Genomic DNA, 21,972 nt, shown 5'->3' on the forward strand with positions numbered 1-21,972 from the left:
AATGCAAGTTTATGTCTAGTTTACTTGGACATTTTTATGCGGAGGTCAACATATTCAAGCCAACGACTCTCGAAGATGCAATTTCCTTGGCCCATGACACTGAAGACAAAATTCGAGGATGAGAGAAGCGACCACAACAATTTCAAACTAATGGTAACTTTGGTTCAAAACAATTCATTTCAAATTTTCGAAGATTTAATCAAAGTTGTTTCCTTCCATCTTCATTCCATAAATCTTGGACACAACCACCTGCTTTACCATCAAACACAAATCCAAACCCTAAGCAATCTCTCCAGCCAAATTCCAACATTCCTAAACTTCCTGCTATTACCAATAATGTATCTAAAGCCAAACCCATAGTCTGTTACAAATGTCATCAACCTGGACATTTAGCGGCCAATTGTCAATCCAAAAAGCCAACTGTTCATATCAATTATTTGGGAGCAACAGAAGATGAAGAACGTGAAGAAATGCTGTATTTCACAGAAGACAATGACGACATTGGTACTACTTCAGATACTTTACCAGGTATGCCAAATCCCCATTCTTTATTAACAATGAAATGTCTTGTGTATGGTAAAAAAAAGACTAGTTTACATGATGATGGGAGCACACACGACTTTGTTTATGTAAAATTGGTTAAGAATTGAATTTACATATTATTTGTACACATTATCGCATCAAGGCTACATTCTTAGGCACTAGATACAATGGAACACAAGAGGTGCATGACTTAGAAATTAAAATTGGTGATTATATTGAATGTAGAAATTTCTTAGTTGTGCCTTTGCAGTCTAGTGACATTATCTTAGGAATGCCTTGGTGACATCAATACAATCTTGATATAGATTATTCAACGCATTCTAATGGGAAACAAATCACATTGCATGGTATGCACACTTTCGATAATTTCCCATTGCTTAGTCATACTTAGGCTAAACGTGAATTACGAAAAAGTAGCAAATCCTATTTAATATGGGTGAATGAAATCAAAGCTAAAGAAAATCAGATGCATCCTAGGCAGGCACAATTTCTTTCACAATTTCAAGATTATTTTATTGCTAACTTACCACATGGATTACCACCTGTACGTCCTGAAGATCACAAGATAGACCTAATTCTTGGATCACAACCACTATGTAAAGCACCATATAGACATAACCAAATTGAACAGAAAGAAATTCAAACCCAAATTGAAGATTTGTTAACCCGAGGACTTATTAGACATAGTAGTTCTCCATTTGGTGCACCTGTCTTATTAGTGAAGAAGAAAAAAAATACCTATCGCATGTGCATTGATTATCGCGCCCTAAATAAAATCAATGTTAAGAATAGATATCCGATCCTTAGGGTGGATGATATTATGGACAAGTTACAAGGATCCGTAATATTCAGCAAGATAGATCTTAAATCTGGATACCATCAAGTAAGATTGGACACATTTGATATATTCAAAACTGCATTTAGAACACAATTCGGACACTATGAATTCCTGGTTATGCCTTTTGGTTTAACTAATGCACCAGTCACATTCAGTCGTATGATGAATCGCATATTTTTGAAGCATCAACATTGTGTCATTGTTCTCTTTGATAACATATTAGTTTTTAGTAAGAATGAGAATGAGCATTATGAACATTTATCTTTGGTTTTTAAATTATTAAAAGAGAATCAATTATATGCCAATCCAGAAAAGAGTGAATTTTTTCAAACACAAATTGAATATCTAGGACATATTGTTTCATCTGAAGGTATTAAAGTTGACCCTAAAAAGATAGAATCAATTTTGAATTGGCCGATACTCAAAAATGTACATGAATTACTTTCTTTCTTAGGTCTTGCTAGATTTTACAAAAAATTTGTGAGAAAATTTTCATTTCTTGCATTACCTTTGACAAAACTATTAAAGAAAGGCATTGTGTATCCTTGGTCTGACAATCAACAAAAGTCTTTTGATTTATTGAAACATGCTTTAACTCATGCTCTTGTATTGAAATTACTTGACTTCAATAGACCATTTTTCCTAGTAGTAACTGATGCTAGTGGATCTGGAATAGGAGCAGTCCCTATGCAAGATTCTCATCCCATAGCCTACTCTAGCTGCAAACTTAAACCCTTTGAACTTAAGTATTCTACCTATGATAAGGAATTGCTAGTTGTAGTACAAGCTTTGCGTCAATGGAAACATTATTTAATGGGATTTGAATTCATGATCAAAACTGACCAACAAAGCATTAGACATCTCCTTAGTCAACCAAAAAGATCTAACCGACACATTAAAAGGAATGCTTTTATTCAAAGTTTTCATCCACTCATACAATATCAACCCGGAAAAGAGAATGTTGTTGCCGATGCTTTAAGTAGAAGACCGACTATTCATAATATTTCTATGATATATTTTGACTCTTTTCTCCCTATGAAAGACACTTATGACCAAGATCCTACTTTTTAAGCTGATTGGAATAAACTAGTTGCAAATAATTGAATTCCCATTGATTCATTGTCTTACACTAATGGATTTATGTTTTATGAAAAAAGATTATGTGTGACTGTTCCATTTCGATCATTTGTTTTGCATGAAATTCATTGCCCCCCATATCAAGGCCATAGAGGAATTATTTCTACTTTGCGTACACTGATTGAAGATTTTTATTGGCCACACATAGAAACTGATGTATCTAACTTTGTATCTGAATGCTTAAATTTTCAAAGAGTTAAAAGACACCATGGTAAACAATATGGTTTATTAATGCCTTTACCAATTCCAAAACAACCATGGGAATAGATTTTAATGGATTTTATCACTGGTTTGCCTAACACTAAAGCTAATCATGACATGATTTGGACTATTGTTGATAGGTTTAGCAAACAAGCATATTTTATTCCATGCAAGAAAACATTAACTGCATCTCAAGCTGCTCAATTGTTTTTGAAAACTGTTTTCACTAGTCATGGTTTGCCAAAAGTTATTATTTCTGATCGTGATTCTAGATTCTACAACAATTTTTGGATTACTTTGTTTGTTAGCTTAGGAACAAAGATTGATTTTTCATCTGCATTTCATCCTGAAACAAATGGCCAAACAGAAGCTACTAACAGTACCATTTTAGATCTTTTGCGTGCATACACAATTTTAAAACCACAAACATAGGATACACATTTACATTTACTTCAGTTTACATACAATAACACACCACATACGGCTAGGCAAAAAGTACAATTTGAAATTATTTATGGATATAGATTGCTTGCACCTATTACATCATTGTTAAACAAAGTTCAAGCTGCTGATAATATTGCTAACATGCATGCTACTATTTTTGATGAAGTTAAAGATATGATTGCTAAAGCCCAGCAATCATATACAAAACAAGCCAACAAGAAAAGAAAAGCTATGAGTTTCAAAGTTGATGATTATGTTTGGTTACGAATTGAAAAGCGAAGATTACAAAGTGTTAACAAACATCCTGTTGTAAAGTTAGTCCCTAGATTTTATGGACTTTTCAAGATCATTCACAAAATCAATGACAATGCATTTAAACTAGAATTACCACAATATTGAAAAATCCGCAACACTTTTCATATCAGTTTATTACAACCTTTTAGAGGACAATTACCTGTACACCCTGTATATGAAAACCCTCGTTGGCTAGAAGAAGAAACTGAAATCCTTGAGCCTGAAACTATTCTAGATATTGACTTTATGACCACTAGAACTGGCCATAGATATTCTAGATATTTGGTTAGGTTTAAAAATCATCCTATTGAAGAGACCTAATGGATGCATGCTTAAGACCTAAGTGCTTACCCTGCACTATTGGCTCCACATTGAGCTAATAGCAATTGAGGACAATTGCTATTCCACCCTGGGGGTATGATGCCAGGAGGCATATTCCACAATGGATTCCGTGAGGTTTTGCGGTGGATTCCGTAAAATTTTATTTATTGCTTGGGCTCATAGACAAGGTGGATTCCTTGTGTGAAAAGTTGATGGGGATGCCTGTCCTTTTTGAGGGTCTTGTTAATTTAATGTGCAAGTGGGTGATTCCATAGCGGGTGATTCTGTAAAATACATATTTAAATTAATAGATGTTTATGAGTTTAGAGTGCGCACTCGTAATAAATTAAGGTTATGATTGAGTTCTAATTAATTTTTCTATTTTGTAGCTGAAGACTGCTAGGTATTTACTTTTGTCGGTTTAATTTTATTATTTTCTAACAATTGTGAATGTTTCTGTTGATGTGTAGAGCAGACAACGGTGGCATTGGGAAGCACAAGAGGATAACATGTATTCAAATTATTATCATTTTTGATGGGCGTGCATCTTAGACATAGCGCCAATATTTATTTTGATACGCTTATTTATTGTAGTACTTGACATTTATTTATTATTTTTGTATACGCATGGACGCACGATTTAAATATTTGTATTGGACATTGTATTTGGGTACCTCCCAACTCCTTGGGCACCCAATAGCTTTAATTCTTTAGTGGGACAAAAGCAAATACAAAAGCTAAAGCGTGCTAATTGTAAATTGGGCTATTTTTTGAGCTTGGAGATGAATAATATATCAAATACTTGCTTTGTGGAGTGCTCACACAAGGCATGGGAGGAAATTGTACCCAATTAGTCTCTTGCTTCATGTCGTGCAAACTTTCTTCCTTGTTCTTTGTGCAAAAGTAGAGTTCTTTTGTTCTTGGGGACCTTCCAACACTCACTACGCATGCATACAGCATCCAATCTGTGCACCAAATACTTTTAAGGAAGCTTGCATTGTAAAGGGCGTGTTAGAGGGTAATGATGAGTGTACAATGTGCTTGGGAGAAGCTGCCTTTGTACAGATTGGTGCTCAATTACATGCTTTGTTTGCTGCAATTTTGGTCTTTTGTGAGCCTGCTCAACCTGATCAACTTTGGGATAGGTTTATGGCACCAATGGTAGAGGATATTTTGTATAAATTGCACTTGGAGCATACACATGTATATTATGCAAATCTTCACCAAGAGGCATCAAACAAGGCTTTATTGCATCTTCAGGACATTTTGCGACAGCATGGGGGAAGATTGTCTGACTTTGATGGGTTGCCAGAGCCTCATCGAACGGATTCTCAGTTGTGTGCTAACCCTCTTTTAGAAGATAAATATGCATACGATATACTAGAGCAATATAGAGTTTTGGAGGCAATGTTGAATGACGGACAGAGAGTTGCATATACTCCAGTTATGGATGCTATTGGTGCAAACTCTAGGGATGTTTTTTTTTTAATGGTCCCGGTGGGTCCGGGAAGACATTTCTTTATAAGTGTTTGCTTGCTAGGCTACGCAGTGATTATCATATAGCATTGGCAACGACATCATCTGGCATTGCTGCTTTGCTTCTATAGGGTTGTAGTACTACTCACTCGAGGTTTAAAATTTCATTAGATCTAAGTAATCGATCCACCTGTAATATTCATGTTCAGAGCGATCTTGCTCAACTATTGAGATGGTCGAGTCTTATTTTGTGGAATGAGACTCCAATGATGCATAGGTATGCATTTGAGGCAGTTGATAGAACTTTAAGGGATATTATGAGTTGTGATAAACCATTTGGTGGAAAGGTCACTTTACTTGGAGGTGATTTTAGACAAATCCTTCCTGTCGTGATGAAGGGCTCCCGTGAAGATATTGTTAATGCAACACTATGTTACTCTCATTTATGGCACTGTGTTAAGGTGCTAAGGTTGTCTGGGAATATGCGGATGTCAACCGTTGGTGATGTAATTGATAATGGGTTTATTGGTTGGATTCAAGGGATAGGGGATGGAGTGGTATTACAGAGAATTGTGATAAGTTACATATTCCATCTGGCATGGTATTAAAAGGTCACTTTATTGAAACCTTGGTTATAGTGTGTACAGTGAAGTATCCACAGTGATAACTTTGGAGCATATTTCAGCGAGCGTGCTATACTTGCAGCACAGAATACGAAGGTGGCCTCTTTGAAGCATCATGCATTGCAATTGATGCATTGAGAGGTTATATAGTACTATAGTGCGGATTCAATTGTAGAGACAGATGGTAGCCCATTTTTGTACTCTGTAGAGTATTTAAATACCCTAGATCTTGGAGGTGGGTTTCGTCCCCATCTATTGCTGCTAAAGATGAATGCACCTATTATTCTGCTTAGGAACTTAAATCCGGAAAAAGGTTTATATAATGGTACACGATTGATATGTAAGGCATTCAATAGAAAGGTGATAGGTATTGAGATAATAACAGGAACAAATGTAGGGGAATGAGTTTTCATTCATAGGATCTGTTTTATTCTTAGCACTTTGCAATTTCCATTTAGTATGAGGTTGAGGCAGTTTCCTATTCGATTGGCGTTTGCTATGACCATCAATAAGTTGTAGGGCCAGACTTTGTCTATTGTTGGTCTTTATTTGAAGACACCGATATTTACACATGGACAGTTGTATGTTGCATTTTCAAGGGTGAAATCCTCATGTGGTGTGAGAGTCTTGCTAGATGAAAATGTGAGCATTATGAATGTCACAATGAACATTGTATACAAGGATGTGCTTCAGAAGATGCAATAAGGTGTATTGCTTTCTTGCAAGGATGCATACAAATATGTGCTTTTTTGGAGGGTGCAATGGTATGCTTGCTTTTTTGCAGGATGTATCCATTGAAATTTGATAGCTTCGTAGTCATTGCTTGGCTCATATGTGAAATGGCCTTTATGCCACGTTCGGTTGGTATATACTCTATAGTAACTAATTATTTCATGCACTATGTTTAAATGTTTACTCCACTTTAACATATGCCTACTCCATGTTGGGCCTATTATCCAGCTTCTGAGTATCAGAAGGAACTACAATGTATCTTGTGTGCAGTAACAACGCATGATATTATAATAAGAACACTTGCAAGGGTCATTGAGCATTTATATGATGATGTCAATATAGAGATTTTACTTTCAGTTTTTATTGAGGTGGTGCATTGTGGATATACTCAGTGTTTTCGAGTGCATATGGGTGAAGTTGAACATGATAAGAGGTTTCGACGATCTCACATTGATAAAATACCAAGGGGGTGGCCGACGCATGAATTTAAAGACCTCAATTGCTTTGTGATGCTACATCAAGCTATGACAATACCTGTTGAGTGGTTTGCAAGTGTTAGGCCAGGTATTGTTATTCTAAAGTTAAGTAATCTTTATCAATTATTAGATGTGTTTACGTTTACATTGTGACTTTCTAAAATTTTAGGTGCAAGAAAGAGAGGAAAGACTGTCATGTCCCCTATAGCATTGCCAAGGCGAGGAGTGGCAATGGGACTTGCTTTACCTAACCATGTTGTGTTGGAGCGTGGAAAATTTTCCTGTGTTTTCTCAAAGAAAAGAAAGCTCTATTTTGGTTAAGCTCCCTATGAAATTTTTAGTTTTTTTGTTCGCATTGGTGCAATCTCTAGAACAAACTTTGGTTTTAGACTCTACTTCATCTATGTGTATTATTAATACTGAGGGTTTTTTTGTAATGCTTGGATACACTTAGACTTTGTAATTGTGACATCCAAGGATAATATAGAGGTACTTCTAACTATTGCACAAAGCAAGCATGGATACAAGTTTACAAGTTTGGTGCATGGTCATTGCACGTATATATGAGTGTCTGTATACCTACGTACAAATGTATTTTTAGCCTTTTATATATGCATATACGAGAGAGAGGGAGAGAGAGAGTGCATGTGTGTGTGAAAGGGGAGGGAGAGATGTAAAAAGAGTGAGAGATGGAGGGGTTGGGGGTAAAGGAGAGAGGTAAGAAAGGGGAGGGAGGGGGAGAGGTGAAAAAGGGGGCGAAAGGAAGACATATAGGTTGTAGAGGGAGAAGAGAGATGAAAAGGGAGGAGGGAGGGAATGAGGAGGAGATATGCAAGAGAGAGAGAGAGAGAGAGAGAGAGAGAGAGAGAGAGAGAGAGAGAGAGAGAGAGAACAAATATATGAGAGGAGTCACAGAGAGAGAATGGGGGGTGAAAAGTGGTAGAGAGAGAGAGAGGGAGAGAGCCAAAAAAATAGTAAGAGAGATTCAAGATAGAGAGAATATAAAATATGCATTTCGTATGTCTTTTGTTTGTGGTCAGGTGCAATGTTATTTCTAACTGTAACATGCAAATCAAGTATGGGTAAAGTTTACAGGTCTAGTGCATAAGAAGAGGTGTTGTATACATATATGAGTCTCTATACATCTAAATGCAAGTATATGTCTATCCTTTTGTGAATGCATACGAGAGAGAGAGAGAGAGAGAGAGAGAGAGAGTAAAAACCGAGGGGAGAGATGCAAAAGTGGTGTGAGGGGTTGCAAATAGAGGAGAGGGATAAACAAGGGGAGGAAGGGAGAGGTGGAAAGGAGGGGAGAGAGAAAGTGATGGGTATTGCAGAGAGAGGAGAGAGATAAAAAAGGGAGAGGGAGAGAGAGGGGAGAAGGTCAGAGAGAGAGAGGTAACAGATATGTGAGAAAATTCACAAAGAGGAGAGGTGTGAAAAGGGTAGGGAGAGAGAGAGATTGGCAATAAATAGTGAGATAGATTCAAAAAAGAGAGAAAATAGTGAGCACGCATGTGACCTCTTATGCTCAAGGACACAAAAGAAGAACATGTGTTCATGCTATGGTTGGGCAATTGTACAGATGTTACAACTATATAGATGCTATAGTTGTGCAATGGAAGTGAATTATATGGTGTTTTTACACTCAAGGATGGCAAAGTTACTATGCAATAGGGAAACAAAGCGCATGGCAGATTTGCTTCCCCATTGCCCCGCTTTGCAGCGAAGCATTCTTCACACGCAAAGAACGCTAGTATTTATTAAACTAGGTAAGGCTTACAAAGTTTTGATACGTGATTCATTTCTACCACGTGCCATCCATCTAGGCTAGGATTTGGTGTTGGAAGAAAAAAGAAAAGCAAAGAAGAGAGAAGAGAGCAAAGCACCCGAGCGGTCGGCCTGTGTTAAAATTCCAGGCTTTCAAAAAGATTCATAACTCACAAGATTTGAGCGAATTTGAGAGAGATACAAGGGTGCATAGCCTGACACACAACACACTCCCTCGCAGAGATTTTCGCCCAGAGCAAAAAGAATAGAGATTTTCACTTGAAACAAGAATTATCGCAGGCTCACAGCCAGCAATTCAATCTTCCCAGCGATGAAGATCTTAGTTGCGGCCAAGCGAGTGATCGACTACGCTGTCAAAATCAGAGTCAAGCCAGACAAGGTACTTTCTTATCAATCCTCTCTGTTCGAAGGCTTTGATCCATTCAATCATGTCTGTCTGTGCAAGTTCATGTTAATCTTCATTACGTCCATTGTCAAAAGAAGTTTTAGACAAATTCCCACTATAATTCCCAGAAGATTACGTCCATTATCGCAAGAAGTTTTAGACAAATCCCCACTATAATACCCACATCGTGAATTATGACAACTTCATGAGCTTCTGCTACAGAGGGCCTGCACACCTAGCTAGTTATGGTTGGGGGCAGGGGGCTACTGGCCCGGGGTGCAATGCCTCCAGATGATACTGAACAATATAGGGAAAACCAAGGAGAACCAGCCCCTTTTCCACGTTAAATGTCAAAAGCTTACTGTGTATGAAGCCAAGACACATGACATAGTTGTGGGTTACCTTCCATCCGCATCATTCATCTGGAATTCAGACAATTGAAAGCATGTGCTAGGGTCATCTGATTTGCTAAGTCTCCAGAAACATTTTCATATAACATTTCAGTGGCCTGGAATTCCGATTTGGAAGGTCTGTGAGCCCTCAAACACAATTTTCAAGGTTATCTTTGCATAGGTTTCACAATAGCTGTAAGTTGAAACTGCCAAATTTCCTTGTAGGTGAAGAACCTTTGTGCTTCCATTGGGTCTTAAAGAAAATCTGGCATTTTGCAAGGCAATAATTCGATGAGAATATGGTCCACTAGTTTATTTAATCACTGCCTAGATGGCATATCATCCATTGCTTTGCGCATGTTTTCTAGATTTTCAATTAACTCCAAACGTCTTACTTTTGAACTATTGGCCATTTTAATACATCCAACATAGGTACTATGTCTTCTATATTTTCTTTATCAGACAGTGGAAAATCTGCAATCTAACATGTCACAAGACAACTATTCTCTGAGAGTGTTGTCGTTTCATCACCATTTCAATCGCTGTAGCATTTTATCTTATGCTTTGTGCGTACCTCTGTTATCTGGTGTAGATCTGCCATCTTAACAATAGAAATCTAATGTCAAAACATGCACCAAGCAACATCTTACTATTTGTGCTAATTTGATGCAATTTATGCAGACTGGTGTGGATATGAACAATGTGAAGATGTCCATGAACCCATTTTGTGAAATTGCTTTGGAAGAGGCATTACGCATGAGGGAAGCTGGATTAGCTTCTGAAGTGGTTGTGGTCAGCATGGGTAGTGAGAAATGTACAGAGACTATACGGACAGGCCTAGCCATGGGTGCTGATCGAGGGATTCATGTTGCAACTGACACTACTCTTTATCCTTTATCTGTTGCTAAACTGCTTCAAGCCCTTGCTATTTCAGAGAAACCTGGCCTTCTGCTGCTGGGAAAACAGGTATTTTCTTCACTCTTACAAAGCATTACAGCAGAACTGCTGTGTGCAAAATACTTGAGATTTACCTGAACCCAAGAGATTGTTAAAGCTAGTCACCTTCTTCTTCTTGGCAGGCTATAGATGACGACTGTAACCAGACAGGACAAATGGTGGCAGGGCTCTTACGTTGGCCACAAGGGACTTTTGCATCAAAGGTTTGATCTCTTTATAGATGTCACACATTATCTTTCTATAAACTTTTTGGCTAGAATTCACTGCAAGGTTCTGTCCTCCAATTTGTCAAGAAATTAGACATGCATTATCTGCAACTTGGATTATCATCCATGCTGACTTGCTTGTGGTTGTAGGTAGTGGTTGACAAAAACAAAGAGTCTGTGCTGGTTGAACGGGAGGTGGATGGAGGACTTGAAACAGTGAATTTACGCCTTCCTGCAGTTATAACGTAAGTATCCTCTTCCATCATGCATACCTGTCATTTCACAGCATTGATGATTAAAATTTGAGAGTTTTGCTAGATAGGCTAAATAGTTATGATGTGTATGGTATGAACTGCATTATGGTGGTCATTGGCCTGCAAGGTGGATTATTAAATTGGAGCAGAAAACTCATCAAACCATGGTCACATGGAGTGGCTAGTTTTGGGTCCCTCGTCCCCATTCCCAGTTCCCGTTTCATGCCTTTTGATTGTGACTATATAGTCACATGGAATGGCAATCCATGGCCCTCTTGGTTCCTGTTCCTGGTTCCCATTTCCCATTCCATGTGACTATGCAGCAAACTAAGAGCTGTAGCCTGCACATGAGATAAGTCCTTTAAATTCATATGTTTTCTACTGTAACGTTTTTACACGAGTGGTGATCGAGAGCAAGTCTCACTCACAACCCGATAACGAGATGTTAAAGAGTACCGGTTGGGATAATTGACTTTGTTGGATGCACAACACAACTTAAAAAAATTCAATTATTCGATCATATATCACAAGCCACACAAAAACAAAACAAAGCCTCTTATAGCTCAAAAAAAAATTAAAACCCGTATGCGGGTAGAGCATCACACAACCACAACACAACAAAAAAAATCCAACAATTTGAAAACAAACCAAGTGAAAAATATTCTCGTACCTTAACAACCATGATCCGATGCTCAACGCTTTGACATCCAAAGGCTCCGACTTTCAAATTAGCATGACAAGAGCTCACTCTAACATGTGACCCTCCACTATTTTCTCTCACAAAATACAATTATAATCAAGGGGGAAGGCCCTTAACACTCCATTCTCATCTTCTTATATAGTTTTCTATCCACACTCACACACATTAGGCCTTTTGCTTTCAGCTTTTGGCTTTTGCTTTTCTACTGCTTTTCACTATTTTCGTTTTTTTTTGTCCTATGCCTGTTTGTAACTTGTTTGGATCATAACTTTGTCATTTGAATTCCGAATATAGTTGTTTGGATACTCAAAATGATCAGAACGCATCTGATCGACAAGTCAACGCGAGCATAATTACAAAAATCCATAAAAAATAGGTAAAAATACCGATATTCGTAAATTACATCATTTTTCTCCATCTTTTATCTTGGACGACTTATTCCATTCCTTGACCTATTGTTATTGTAATTGTACACACTTTCACCACACATATTCTCTTTTTCCTTAATTAATTAAAAAACCCTTATCCTCACCTCTCAACTCTCTTAAAAAAGATATGATATATTCCGCTCCTCCCATCCAAAAATCTCACAATCACTCTAGAAAATGATGGTCCTCAAGATGTTGACCAAATATGAACAACCCTTCTCACAATTGATGGTGTCCTTCACGGCCCTCGAACTTACCCAACCACCTTACACACTCAATCTGAAGTGCTCGTGAACTCATTATTCCTTGTGATGTGCAAGAGTCTTGACAAGATAACATACTTAGCTCCTCAATGTTCTGTAGCTATTGGCAAACACAAGCTTCATCTTGTTCAAAACAATACCAAGCTCGACCAAGGCTATCAAGTTTCATACTCAACAAATTAAACAAAATGACAGAAACAAATCCTAAGCTAGACAAACACAAGAAATCCAACTATGAAATAACAAAATAAATTGTCACGCAAATAACTAAGCTAGCAAAAATCAATCCTAACTATAGTTAGACTAGGGGTTTTCAGTTTCAAAAAAACGCTTGACAACGTGCTTGCTCCTTAAATCGCGAGACACGTCTTAGCAGTCCATCGAGAGATATATCTAGAAGACGCCGTCCGACACTCCCAAGGAATGACACGGGGTTTGCCAACTAGGGTCTCTTGAGTCCGCCCTGCAACGGAACTTATCTGGCCGTTCCCACTAGGATCAACCTGAAGTCCGGGTTCCTTGTAATTGGGTCTTTCTAACAGCCTTCTGGTATCGGTCTACAACTGCTTCACTTTGTGCAGACACAACTGGGCCAAAGCAGACTCATACCGCACTTGGTTCAAAGAGAATGGGAAACGAGAGGGATGCATCGCTCGACCTCTCTACCTGTAGGGCATAGTCCCATTTCGGTCCCCTAAAACGGTATGAATCAAGGTTCTTACTAGTATTGTCTAAGGTCATCGTCCGACTTTTCCTAACATTTCTCGTTAACATTTCCTTTGAGGAAAGCTCTCGGCTAACCGAGACCACCCTTCTGTAGGATAGACCCATTGGTCACATCCACCACGCTTCCCTCGGGGGTTGTTTTAGTTATCTAATTACCTATCACATTATGTTTGACATATAAAAGCAGCTTCCTTAATTAACCCATTAATCACAGGTTCCTTTACGTAATTTAGAGCACAGACACGAAGACAAGATAAAACACTTCCTTATCTTTAGATTAATGTTTGTCTCCTGCCCATACAGGAGAATTAAGTGTTCCTTTTTGCCTCCGCAGAAAAATCTTTCCGTCTCCCGGCAATAAAAGCCGAAGGTTTATCCTACCAAGGTTCCGCCTTGCAACTAGTATCAAGGCCTCGAGATTCCATCTGGAGTCACGTAGAATACTTGTGTAGGGTTCGGAGGCATTGGGATTTATGGCCAGAGCCCCCACTGGCACCCAAGCGTCCTCCTACGCCAAGTAATTTCCACGGAGAGACCTCTTGCGACGAATTTGGTCCACATTCCGGGCACGAATCCATAACCCCCTTCGTTAGGGTTTGGCGGTTCGTGGGGGGTAGCTAGCGCCATCCTTCCTTAATTATCCCTTTAGGAAATCAACCAAGCTGAAGCAACTAGCTTAATAACATTTACTAGGGAAAACATTTCTTTTGTTTCCATGGCAATCGGCCATCTCAGACCCGGCCATGCAATCATCAATCACAAACAACTTGGATTAGCATCCAAAACCACATCAAGTAATCACCTTGCTTATGATCCACCTATCCTTAGTAAGATTCTCTCCTCTTACCAACACAACCAGTTGACATTCCCTTGGAGATACCCTTTTCAAACAACCAAGCATAACTTGGGTCAACAATCCATCTTTAACAAGATCAACCTTCGTTAAAACCATTTCAACAGTTCCAAGCAACATGCTTAGCATAAATTAATTACCATAAAGTCCGCTCTCCTCCTTGGGTTAGGGCTTCGCAAGGTCAATTTAACAAATTCCTTCTAGATCCTTTAAATGATCTAAGTGGTATTCCCCTTGATCCTGATTTGATCAAGGCTAAAATTGTCCTATTGTTTCAAACATAGACAAGTTTGGTGGTTTGTACAACATTCCTGTTAAGGTGAAGTTCCTTTCCTGAATACCCTCAGCATTCTTCCTTAGGTTGATTGCAACCTGCAAGATCCGATACCTTAGGAATTAGGGTTTTCCCTAAGTTCGTCTTTGCTTGTAAGGAACAAGAATCTACATAGTCGAATGTCAATTCAACTCGTGCTTTTTGAGTTATGGATTGGTGCTCCACCCTTTCCAACGACCTTAGTATCGACCAGGTCTTCATAGGAAATTTCCCCTAGATAGTTTACCTGTCTAACTCCTAAGTGGTGTTGTGCATTGAGTCCACTAGGACGTCCTTGCCCTAGTATGTAAGTCTCCCCTTCCTGGAAGAACATGAGAATTTTTCCGTCCCAAGTTCTAATGCACTATCTTTTTGAACTTATAATTTACCATAAATCCCGGGTCTTAGAGAAACCTGATTTTGATCTGCAAGAGTTGAGACATTAACAGTTTCACTTGATTCGGTCGGCTTCTTTTCCCCTTTTGCAGCTCCCACTTTCGTACTTCGATTGTGTCGAACGAGCTCTCGTCCTCCTTCCTCAAAGAGCAAACCTTGCAAGGAACTCCATAGCTTTGCTAGGAATTCGGCAGCCCTCAATTTGAAGGGAATAGTGGCAATGATCCCGCGGTTTAAGTGAGGGGGAAGGATGAGTAGGAACAAGGCTTCAAGAGGGGGGGGGGGGGACCTTAGAAGGTTCTAGAACCTTCTCTTTCTCTCTCATTCTCTCTCCTTCTCCTACTCTCTCCCTCTTCTTCTCCTTCTTTCTCTCCCTCTCTCTTCTTCTCCTTCTTCTTCTTCTTCTTCTTCTTCTTTTCTTCTCCTTCTTTCTCTCCCTTCTTCTCTTCTTCTCTTCCTCTCTTCTTTTCCTTCCCTCTCTTCCTTCTTCTCTCTCTCTCTCTTCTTCTCCTTCTTTCTCTCCCTTCTTCTCTTCTCTCTCTCTCTCTCTTCTTCTCCTTCCCTCTCTCTCTTCTTCTTCCCCTTCTTCTTCTTCTTCTCTTCTTCTTCTCCTTCTTCTTCTTCTCCTCTCTCTCCCTCTTCTTCTTCTCCTTCTTCTTTTTCTCCTCTCTCTCTCTCTTTTTCTCCCTCTCACTCTGATCACGGGGGCGCAGCTTGCCTGGCGAAAAAGGGGGGGTTTCACGGGGGCGCAGCTTGCCTGGCGGAAAAGGGGGCGAGGTTTCTCTGTCGGAGCCTAGGAGGGGGGACTATTGCCACCAGACGAACGAGAAGGGGGGAGTATTCTGACGGAGGGGCTGCGCCGCACGGAAGGGGGGGGGGGGGGATCGCTGTTGCTGCACGGAGGGGAAGATGACGAACACGAGGGGGGAGGGGGAGGAACTGCCGTCTGATGCCAGGAGGGGGGACCGCTCTGTAGTCGAGGGAGGGGGGTGAAGACTCCCCTTTATGGGGGGGGGGGGGAGGAGGGTGCCTCCCGCCATTTGGGGGGCTGCATGCCACCCCATCACACATTACTCCCTTTTTCTCTCTCCCCGCCATGGCAGGGGGAAAGAGAGGGAGAGTAAAGAAAAAAAATTTCAAAAAAAAAAAAAAAACTTTTGAAAGGGGGGGGGGTTCTCATGGGGAGGCACCGGGCCGGGGGGGGGGGACTTTGCATCTACACAAGATTGGACAAACCCTGAGAAACTTTGCTTTATAGAGGGCATTCAATAGTTCTTTTGTACTAGGAGGGATGAATGTAGGCTTCCATGGCTTAACATCTGTGTCATATATGTCATATATTTGGTTAACCAGTTGCTGAGGAACAGGATACCAAAATCTCTGGTATTTACAAGTTTGTGAGAAACCAGTCATTTTGACCATATAATCTAGTCCTGAATATTGGTATAGTCTACGATGCTTCTCTAGTTGTGCACCATACAATGGTGACAACCTTCTTGTCATGACAATCACTTGCCTTTCAATGTTTTTCTGGTGCTGCTATTCCTAGCTGTTTTAAAGGCGACCATGGTGGTAGACAGTACATATAGTTGTCTTACAGAGTGTCCACTGCTATAGTGCATGTGTGAAGGTGTTTTGCATTGATTAAAGACGTTTATGTGACCCATGTGGAGCCTCTAGTCAAAGTTACATGTTGATTTCTAAGTTCTCGGGCAGTATAGAAGTCTCACATCATGTTTGAAAGTTTATTCAACTGCTGGTAAGATTCATAAAGACACACTTTTGTTCAAGGAGAGCAGATGTTATGCAGCCAGATTGATGGAGTCATTGGGGTGCTCTGTGCGGTGAGGCGTGTGCATTATATTTTGTTTTGCACGCATAGATGATGGCTGCCATGTTGCTAGCCCATCATAGACATTTGTGTCAGACCTGCTTCATATACTTCCAAGCTTACTTGCAGTATCCACCAAGACAGGTGGGAAATTCAAACTTGAGTACTACTGTTCTGTGTTCTTTTCAAAACTATAAACAGAACTGGTTGTATATCAGCCATCCGTTTTTTGGCCACCATAGTTCTGTCTTATATTGATAGTGAACATACCTTCAGTTCTTGTTGGGTACAGGATTTTAACACAGAGTAGCCTAGTATTTCTTTGTATATGGATCTAATGAGAATTAGCAAACCTCCATGGAAGAGTGGATGTGTGGAAAACCTTTACCTTTGAAGTAGTACAATGGTCTTCTTCCTAGTTACGAGCTTGCCTTTGTGTTTGAAGCATGATTAGAGGACTTGAAGCATAGCAAGCATCATTTTGGGGATGCGTACCAGTTTGCCAGTAAAAAAAAACCACCCAACTGTCTAATTAAGGTAATTTGTATGCTAAGTCCTCACCTTATCACTAGTTTTGCAGAGTGGTATAATATTGAAAAGGTGAAAAGCCATAGGATGTTAGTTGGTGGTCTTTCAACAAAGTTTGCCAAAGAACTTTCCAAAGAACCACTTGAGACAAAATTTGAGGACCGTGTTTTAGTATCAAAGTTTGTTCTTCTAATTCTTTGCTATGAGAGTTTGCATACTTCTTAAGGAGTGTGTTTAAATATCAAGTTCATTTATCTTGTATTGATGTTTTTAGTTTTCTGATCATTCCTTTGTTCATTTTTTGTTTTTTTACAGGACGGATTTAAGGTTGAATCAGCCGAGGTATGCAACACTGCCCAACATTATGAAGGCCAAAAAGAAACCGATAAGCAAAATCACACCAGAGGAACTCTCAGTAGAGCTTTCACAAGACTTGGAAAATTTTGAGGTTACAGAGCCTCCAAAGAGAAAGGCAGGTGTAATGGTATCTTCAGTTGATGAGCTTGTGGACAAGCTGAAGAATGAGGCCCATGTGCTTTAGAGGTCATGTTGCATTAACAATGCTTCTAACATGAATGCCCAAAATTGTAAATAATCTGCCCTGGAAGCATTCATGGCATTCTTCTAATGTGCACATCAAATTATTCCTTTTTCATGGCATTTTTATTTGAGCTGTTACTCAATGGATTAATTGTAATATAAGGCTCGATTCATTGAATGGGTCTCCCTTGCTGCACAATATTGTGTATAGATCCGAGGAAGTTGGAAGGGATGGATCTTTTCGGACGTGCTAATATCATTCATATCAGTGTTCCTACATCTATGTGATGATTGTGAAACTATTCATGATGTGTAAATGGACAGTTCTATTTTATTTGAAGTCCTTTTTGGTACTCACAAGGTTGGCTTCAGAAAAACCTTTCTCATGGGTTGCATCTGTCAGAAGTGGTGCAGCAATGGAATCGTAAAGAATATGCTGAAATAAATGCTGAAACACAAGACAAAAGAAAGAATGAACACAGTAGACAGATGAGAACTCAGATGTATGCTCGGGAAATGGAATCCATATCGAACACGAGACAGCAGCATACAATGGTGAGTCACTGGCTGTGTGGGCTCCTCAGCACCGGCTCCTCTCTCCCAGAAGGATCTCCACTGATGGCTGAAGCACCAAAGACTGTGGAGGAGGAGCCCTATAAATAGCCACAAAAGTGGGGAGCATAAAATGCAGGTCAGCCAGCATTTAATGCTGGTCGGCCAGCAATAAATGCTAAAAGTACATCATAAATGGGCACAAAAATGTGCCATAAAATAGTGCATAAAATGCTACATAAAATGCCCAGCCTCTGCACACAGACTCACACCATGAGCTGACTAATATCTGCTAACACCCTCTCTCAGATCATGTGTGATCTGATACAATAAAATAGTACAATGATGGAGAATCATAAACTACACAACAAAGAAACACCAGAAGGACCATGGATATCCAAGCGGTGAGTGGCCAGCCCACCACCAAGATGCCTCGGAGAGTATCTGATGTCGATGTCGATCGTACCAACAACACCTGAAAATAGAGAAGACTCATAGCAGCTCTCTGTGTAATGTCACCTATGTCACTCAGGACATACAAAGCCAATCTGCCAAACATGTCTCTGAACATGTGACCATGGAGTTCCCGCCTTTGGCCAAACCACCAAAGTGTCCCCTCATGTGAGCTCCAGACGAAAGCCTCTCGCTCTCTGTCAAGAAGAACAGCTCATCATGAACCCAGAAATCAACTTCAGTCTCTAGGATTTCACTGCTAGATATCGTCGATGCGTCAGGGACATCCCTCTGTGGATCTTGTGCATCTATATCAAAATATAGATGAGGCACTGCAGCCCCACCAACACCCGCTCACACTCCCTCTCTGGCATAAGAGAGTCGTGAGGGATGACCTCATCACCACCACTAGAAAGCAGCCGAGGAAGGGGCCATCAAGCCCTTCCCGCGATCCGAAGAAGAGGATCCCTTCCGTGCCTTGGACTTCTCCTTGGTCGGAGGATCGGAGTCAGAATCAAAGGCAGATGATGACTCATCGGAGGAGTCCGCATCTCGCTTCGACGTCTTCTCCTGCTTCTTGGACGCCGCTAACTTTATACAATCCTTCCGTAGATGACCTGTCTTCCCACAATGGTAACAATGTGGCTGCGACTTTTTCTTCTTCGAACCCCTCTCTGAAGCTCCAAGAGCCTCACCTGACCCTCCATACTGTGACGGAAGCCGTCCCTGTAGCTTATCTTCACTTGAGGTGCACGGAGGGGCCATCTGGAGGAGGTAGAAAAGAGAAGTAGAAGAAAAGAAGGTCGTTTGGAGAGTGAGCACAGCCAAAACGCAACCAAAAACACCAAAATAGTGAGTTCACATGCAATATAACCCAAAGGCTGACCAGAATAAGCCAAAAGCTGCTGCACAAAGTGAAAAAATAAGTCAAAAATTGCTAAAAACAGCAAAAACGGCTTGAATAATCAGAAAAACAGGCAAAAATAATGCTATAAACAGCAAAACGCAGGCTGCAAACTGAATAAACAGGGGCTAAAGACTGTTGCCAGCAGTTTGATGAAGGAAACACGGGCAGCAAAGAGTGGAACAGCAGTAAACGCAAATCTGTCCAGAAAAACGCAAAACGCAAAACGCAAATGCTGAAACACTGTCGCCAGCAGCAAATCAGCAGTCGCCGGCAGGAAGGACAGCTGGCTGATCAGCAAGAAGAGTGTAAATCCTGAAATCAGCAAGAAAACACAGCACAAATAGGTTGCAGCCTGAGCTCTGATACCATGTCAGAAGTGGTGCAGCAATGGAATCGTAAAGAATATGCTGAAATAAATGCTGAAACATAAGACAAAAGAAAGAATGAACACAGTAGACAGATGAGAACTCAGATGTATGCTCGGGAAATGGAATCCATATCGAACACGAGACAGCAGCATACAATGGTGAGTCACTGGCTGTGTGGGCTCCTCAGCACCGGCTCCTCTCTCCCAGAAGGATCTCCACTGATGGCTGAAGCACCAAAGACTGTGGAGGAGGAGCCCTATAAATAGCCACAAAAGTGGGGAGCATAAAATGCAGATCGGCCAGCATTTAATGCTGGTCGGCCAGCAATAAATGCTAAAAGTACATCATAAATGGGCACAAAAATGTGCCATAAAATAGTGCATAAAATGCTACATAAAATGCCCAGCCTCTGCACACAGACTCACACCATGAGTTGACTAATATCTGCTAACAGCATCATCCCTTTTCCTTTTGTACTTGTTCTCCTCTACTACATTGTATATCTTCCTTGTCATCCTCTTCTCCCTTGTCTTCATTCTCCCCTTTGAACTGCCTTTTTCTTCTTTATTCTCCTCTTCCTCTCCTCCTACCATCCTCTCGGTTTTGTTTTCTTTGCTTCTTCCTTTCCTCTTTCCATTCTTTTTTCTTCTCCCACCCCCTTTTGTGGTTCTTATCTTAATTTCTTTCTCATTGTTTCTTCTTCAAACTAAAAAGGCAAAGGAAGCTTGCTTACTAGCAAGGGATGAAGGACACAAAAGAAACTCAAATGGGGGAACACATAGGTGTGTCTTATATGTGTTAATGAGGTGCATATTTGCATGAGAGTATGCATAGGGTTGTTTTCATTGACACAATACTTTTACCATTCTTGGGGTATCGATAATTTGCTCCAATGCAACAATAACATAGGGAGCTTACTCACCTTCTCGCAAGGAAGGATCTCTTGATGGTCCTTTTTACCATTGAGCTCTCACGTGTTTTGACCTTAACCATCTCCATGTGTCATGGAGAGAAAAAGAAAGTAGTGGGCACCTGGAAGCAAGGTAGGAGATGTTGCTTCTCTAAGATTCTGGGTCACTTCTTGATTCATGCGTGTCATCCTTGCATAGGGGCAATGCTAATCTTATTTGTATTGTTCCAACTTTATCATATGTTTGAAGAAACCTAATGGTGCGCCTCTCTCTCTCTCTCTCTCTCTCTCTCTCTCTCTCATCCACATAACTGCCTCCACAAAAGATAAATAAGAGAAGATATGTTGTCTAAGTAGAAAGACAACCTTGCATTACTATTCAATTGCCTTTATAGTGTTGGAATGGCTACTGTGAATGCTTTTGATTTTCAAGTTTGAAGGGTCCAATAATTGAAATTATGAGATGTGTCTTAAGGCACCTTGGGTTTGTTCTAACAGGATGAAAACTCTTTTTCTCTCATTAGCTAAACTTACATCATGAAAGGCACAAAAGTGAAAAGGTACAAGGAGAAGAGAAACTATGGGGATAAATTTTGGAAAACAAATATCTAACAACTCAAGCAAAGAGGGCTAGTATAACTTAACTTTATCCATTGCAAGATGAGTAATATTGTGTGGTGTGAGACCAAAAGCACATGCTCACACCATAAGCTTGCCTCTCATTGGTTGATTGTCTTTTGGTTTGCAAAAGGAAAAGGCCTTTATGTTCAGTATGTGGGTGTTTATTTTGATTTTGTCGAGGCATTTAAACAAATGAGCATAGTTAAAAATATTTGTTGCATGCTCAAAGCACTTGTAATAACAATGACATTATGCACTTGTAATCTCTATGATTTTTAATAGTGCAATTTTCTCTCATCACTTTATGGTCTACATTTGTCATCTAAATCATTCTCTCCCTTTCCGTCCTCACACACCCCCACCCCCATCCACCAACCCACCACTATGATTGTTTATTATTATTTTTTGTTCTTATGTGGTATATACACATGCTTGCACAAGCTCACATGCATGTGTGCATGCACACATGCAAGCACACAAGTACACACACACACATACTATTCCTTGGACCAC

At 40.1% G+C, this 21,972-nt stretch overlaps 1 protein-coding gene and 1 non-coding gene across 2 annotated transcripts; one reads left to right on the top strand and one right to left on the bottom strand.

Moving 5' to 3' along the window:
- The first annotated feature begins 8,932 nt into the window (after window positions 1-8,932).
- Window positions 8,933-17,810, top strand: ETFBETA (electron transfer flavoprotein beta). Its single transcript, XM_087682659.1, has 5 exons — window positions 8,933-9,255; window positions 10,335-10,619; window positions 10,733-10,813; window positions 10,967-11,061; window positions 17,424-17,810. Exons 1-5 carry the CDS (start codon window positions 9,187-9,189, stop codon window positions 17,647-17,649), a joined length of 756 nt encoding a protein of 251 aa, XP_087538785.1. The 5' UTR covers window positions 8,933-9,186; the 3' UTR covers window positions 17,650-17,810.
- Window positions 17,811-20,991: 3,181 nt separating this feature from the next.
- Window positions 20,992-21,097, bottom strand: LOC148032040 (U6 spliceosomal RNA). Its single transcript, XR_015691782.1, has one exon. It is a non-coding gene; the product is annotated as a U6 spliceosomal RNA (small nuclear RNA).
- Between the last annotated feature and the right edge of the window lie 875 nt (window positions 21,098-21,972).

This window comes from Lygodium microphyllum, chromosome 8 (genome assembly GCF_053477565.2).
Source record: "Lygodium microphyllum isolate KBCC chromosome 8, Lygodium_microphyllum_v1.1.10, whole genome shotgun sequence".
Lineage (NCBI taxonomy): Eukaryota > Viridiplantae > Streptophyta > Polypodiopsida > Schizaeales > Lygodiaceae > Lygodium > Lygodium microphyllum.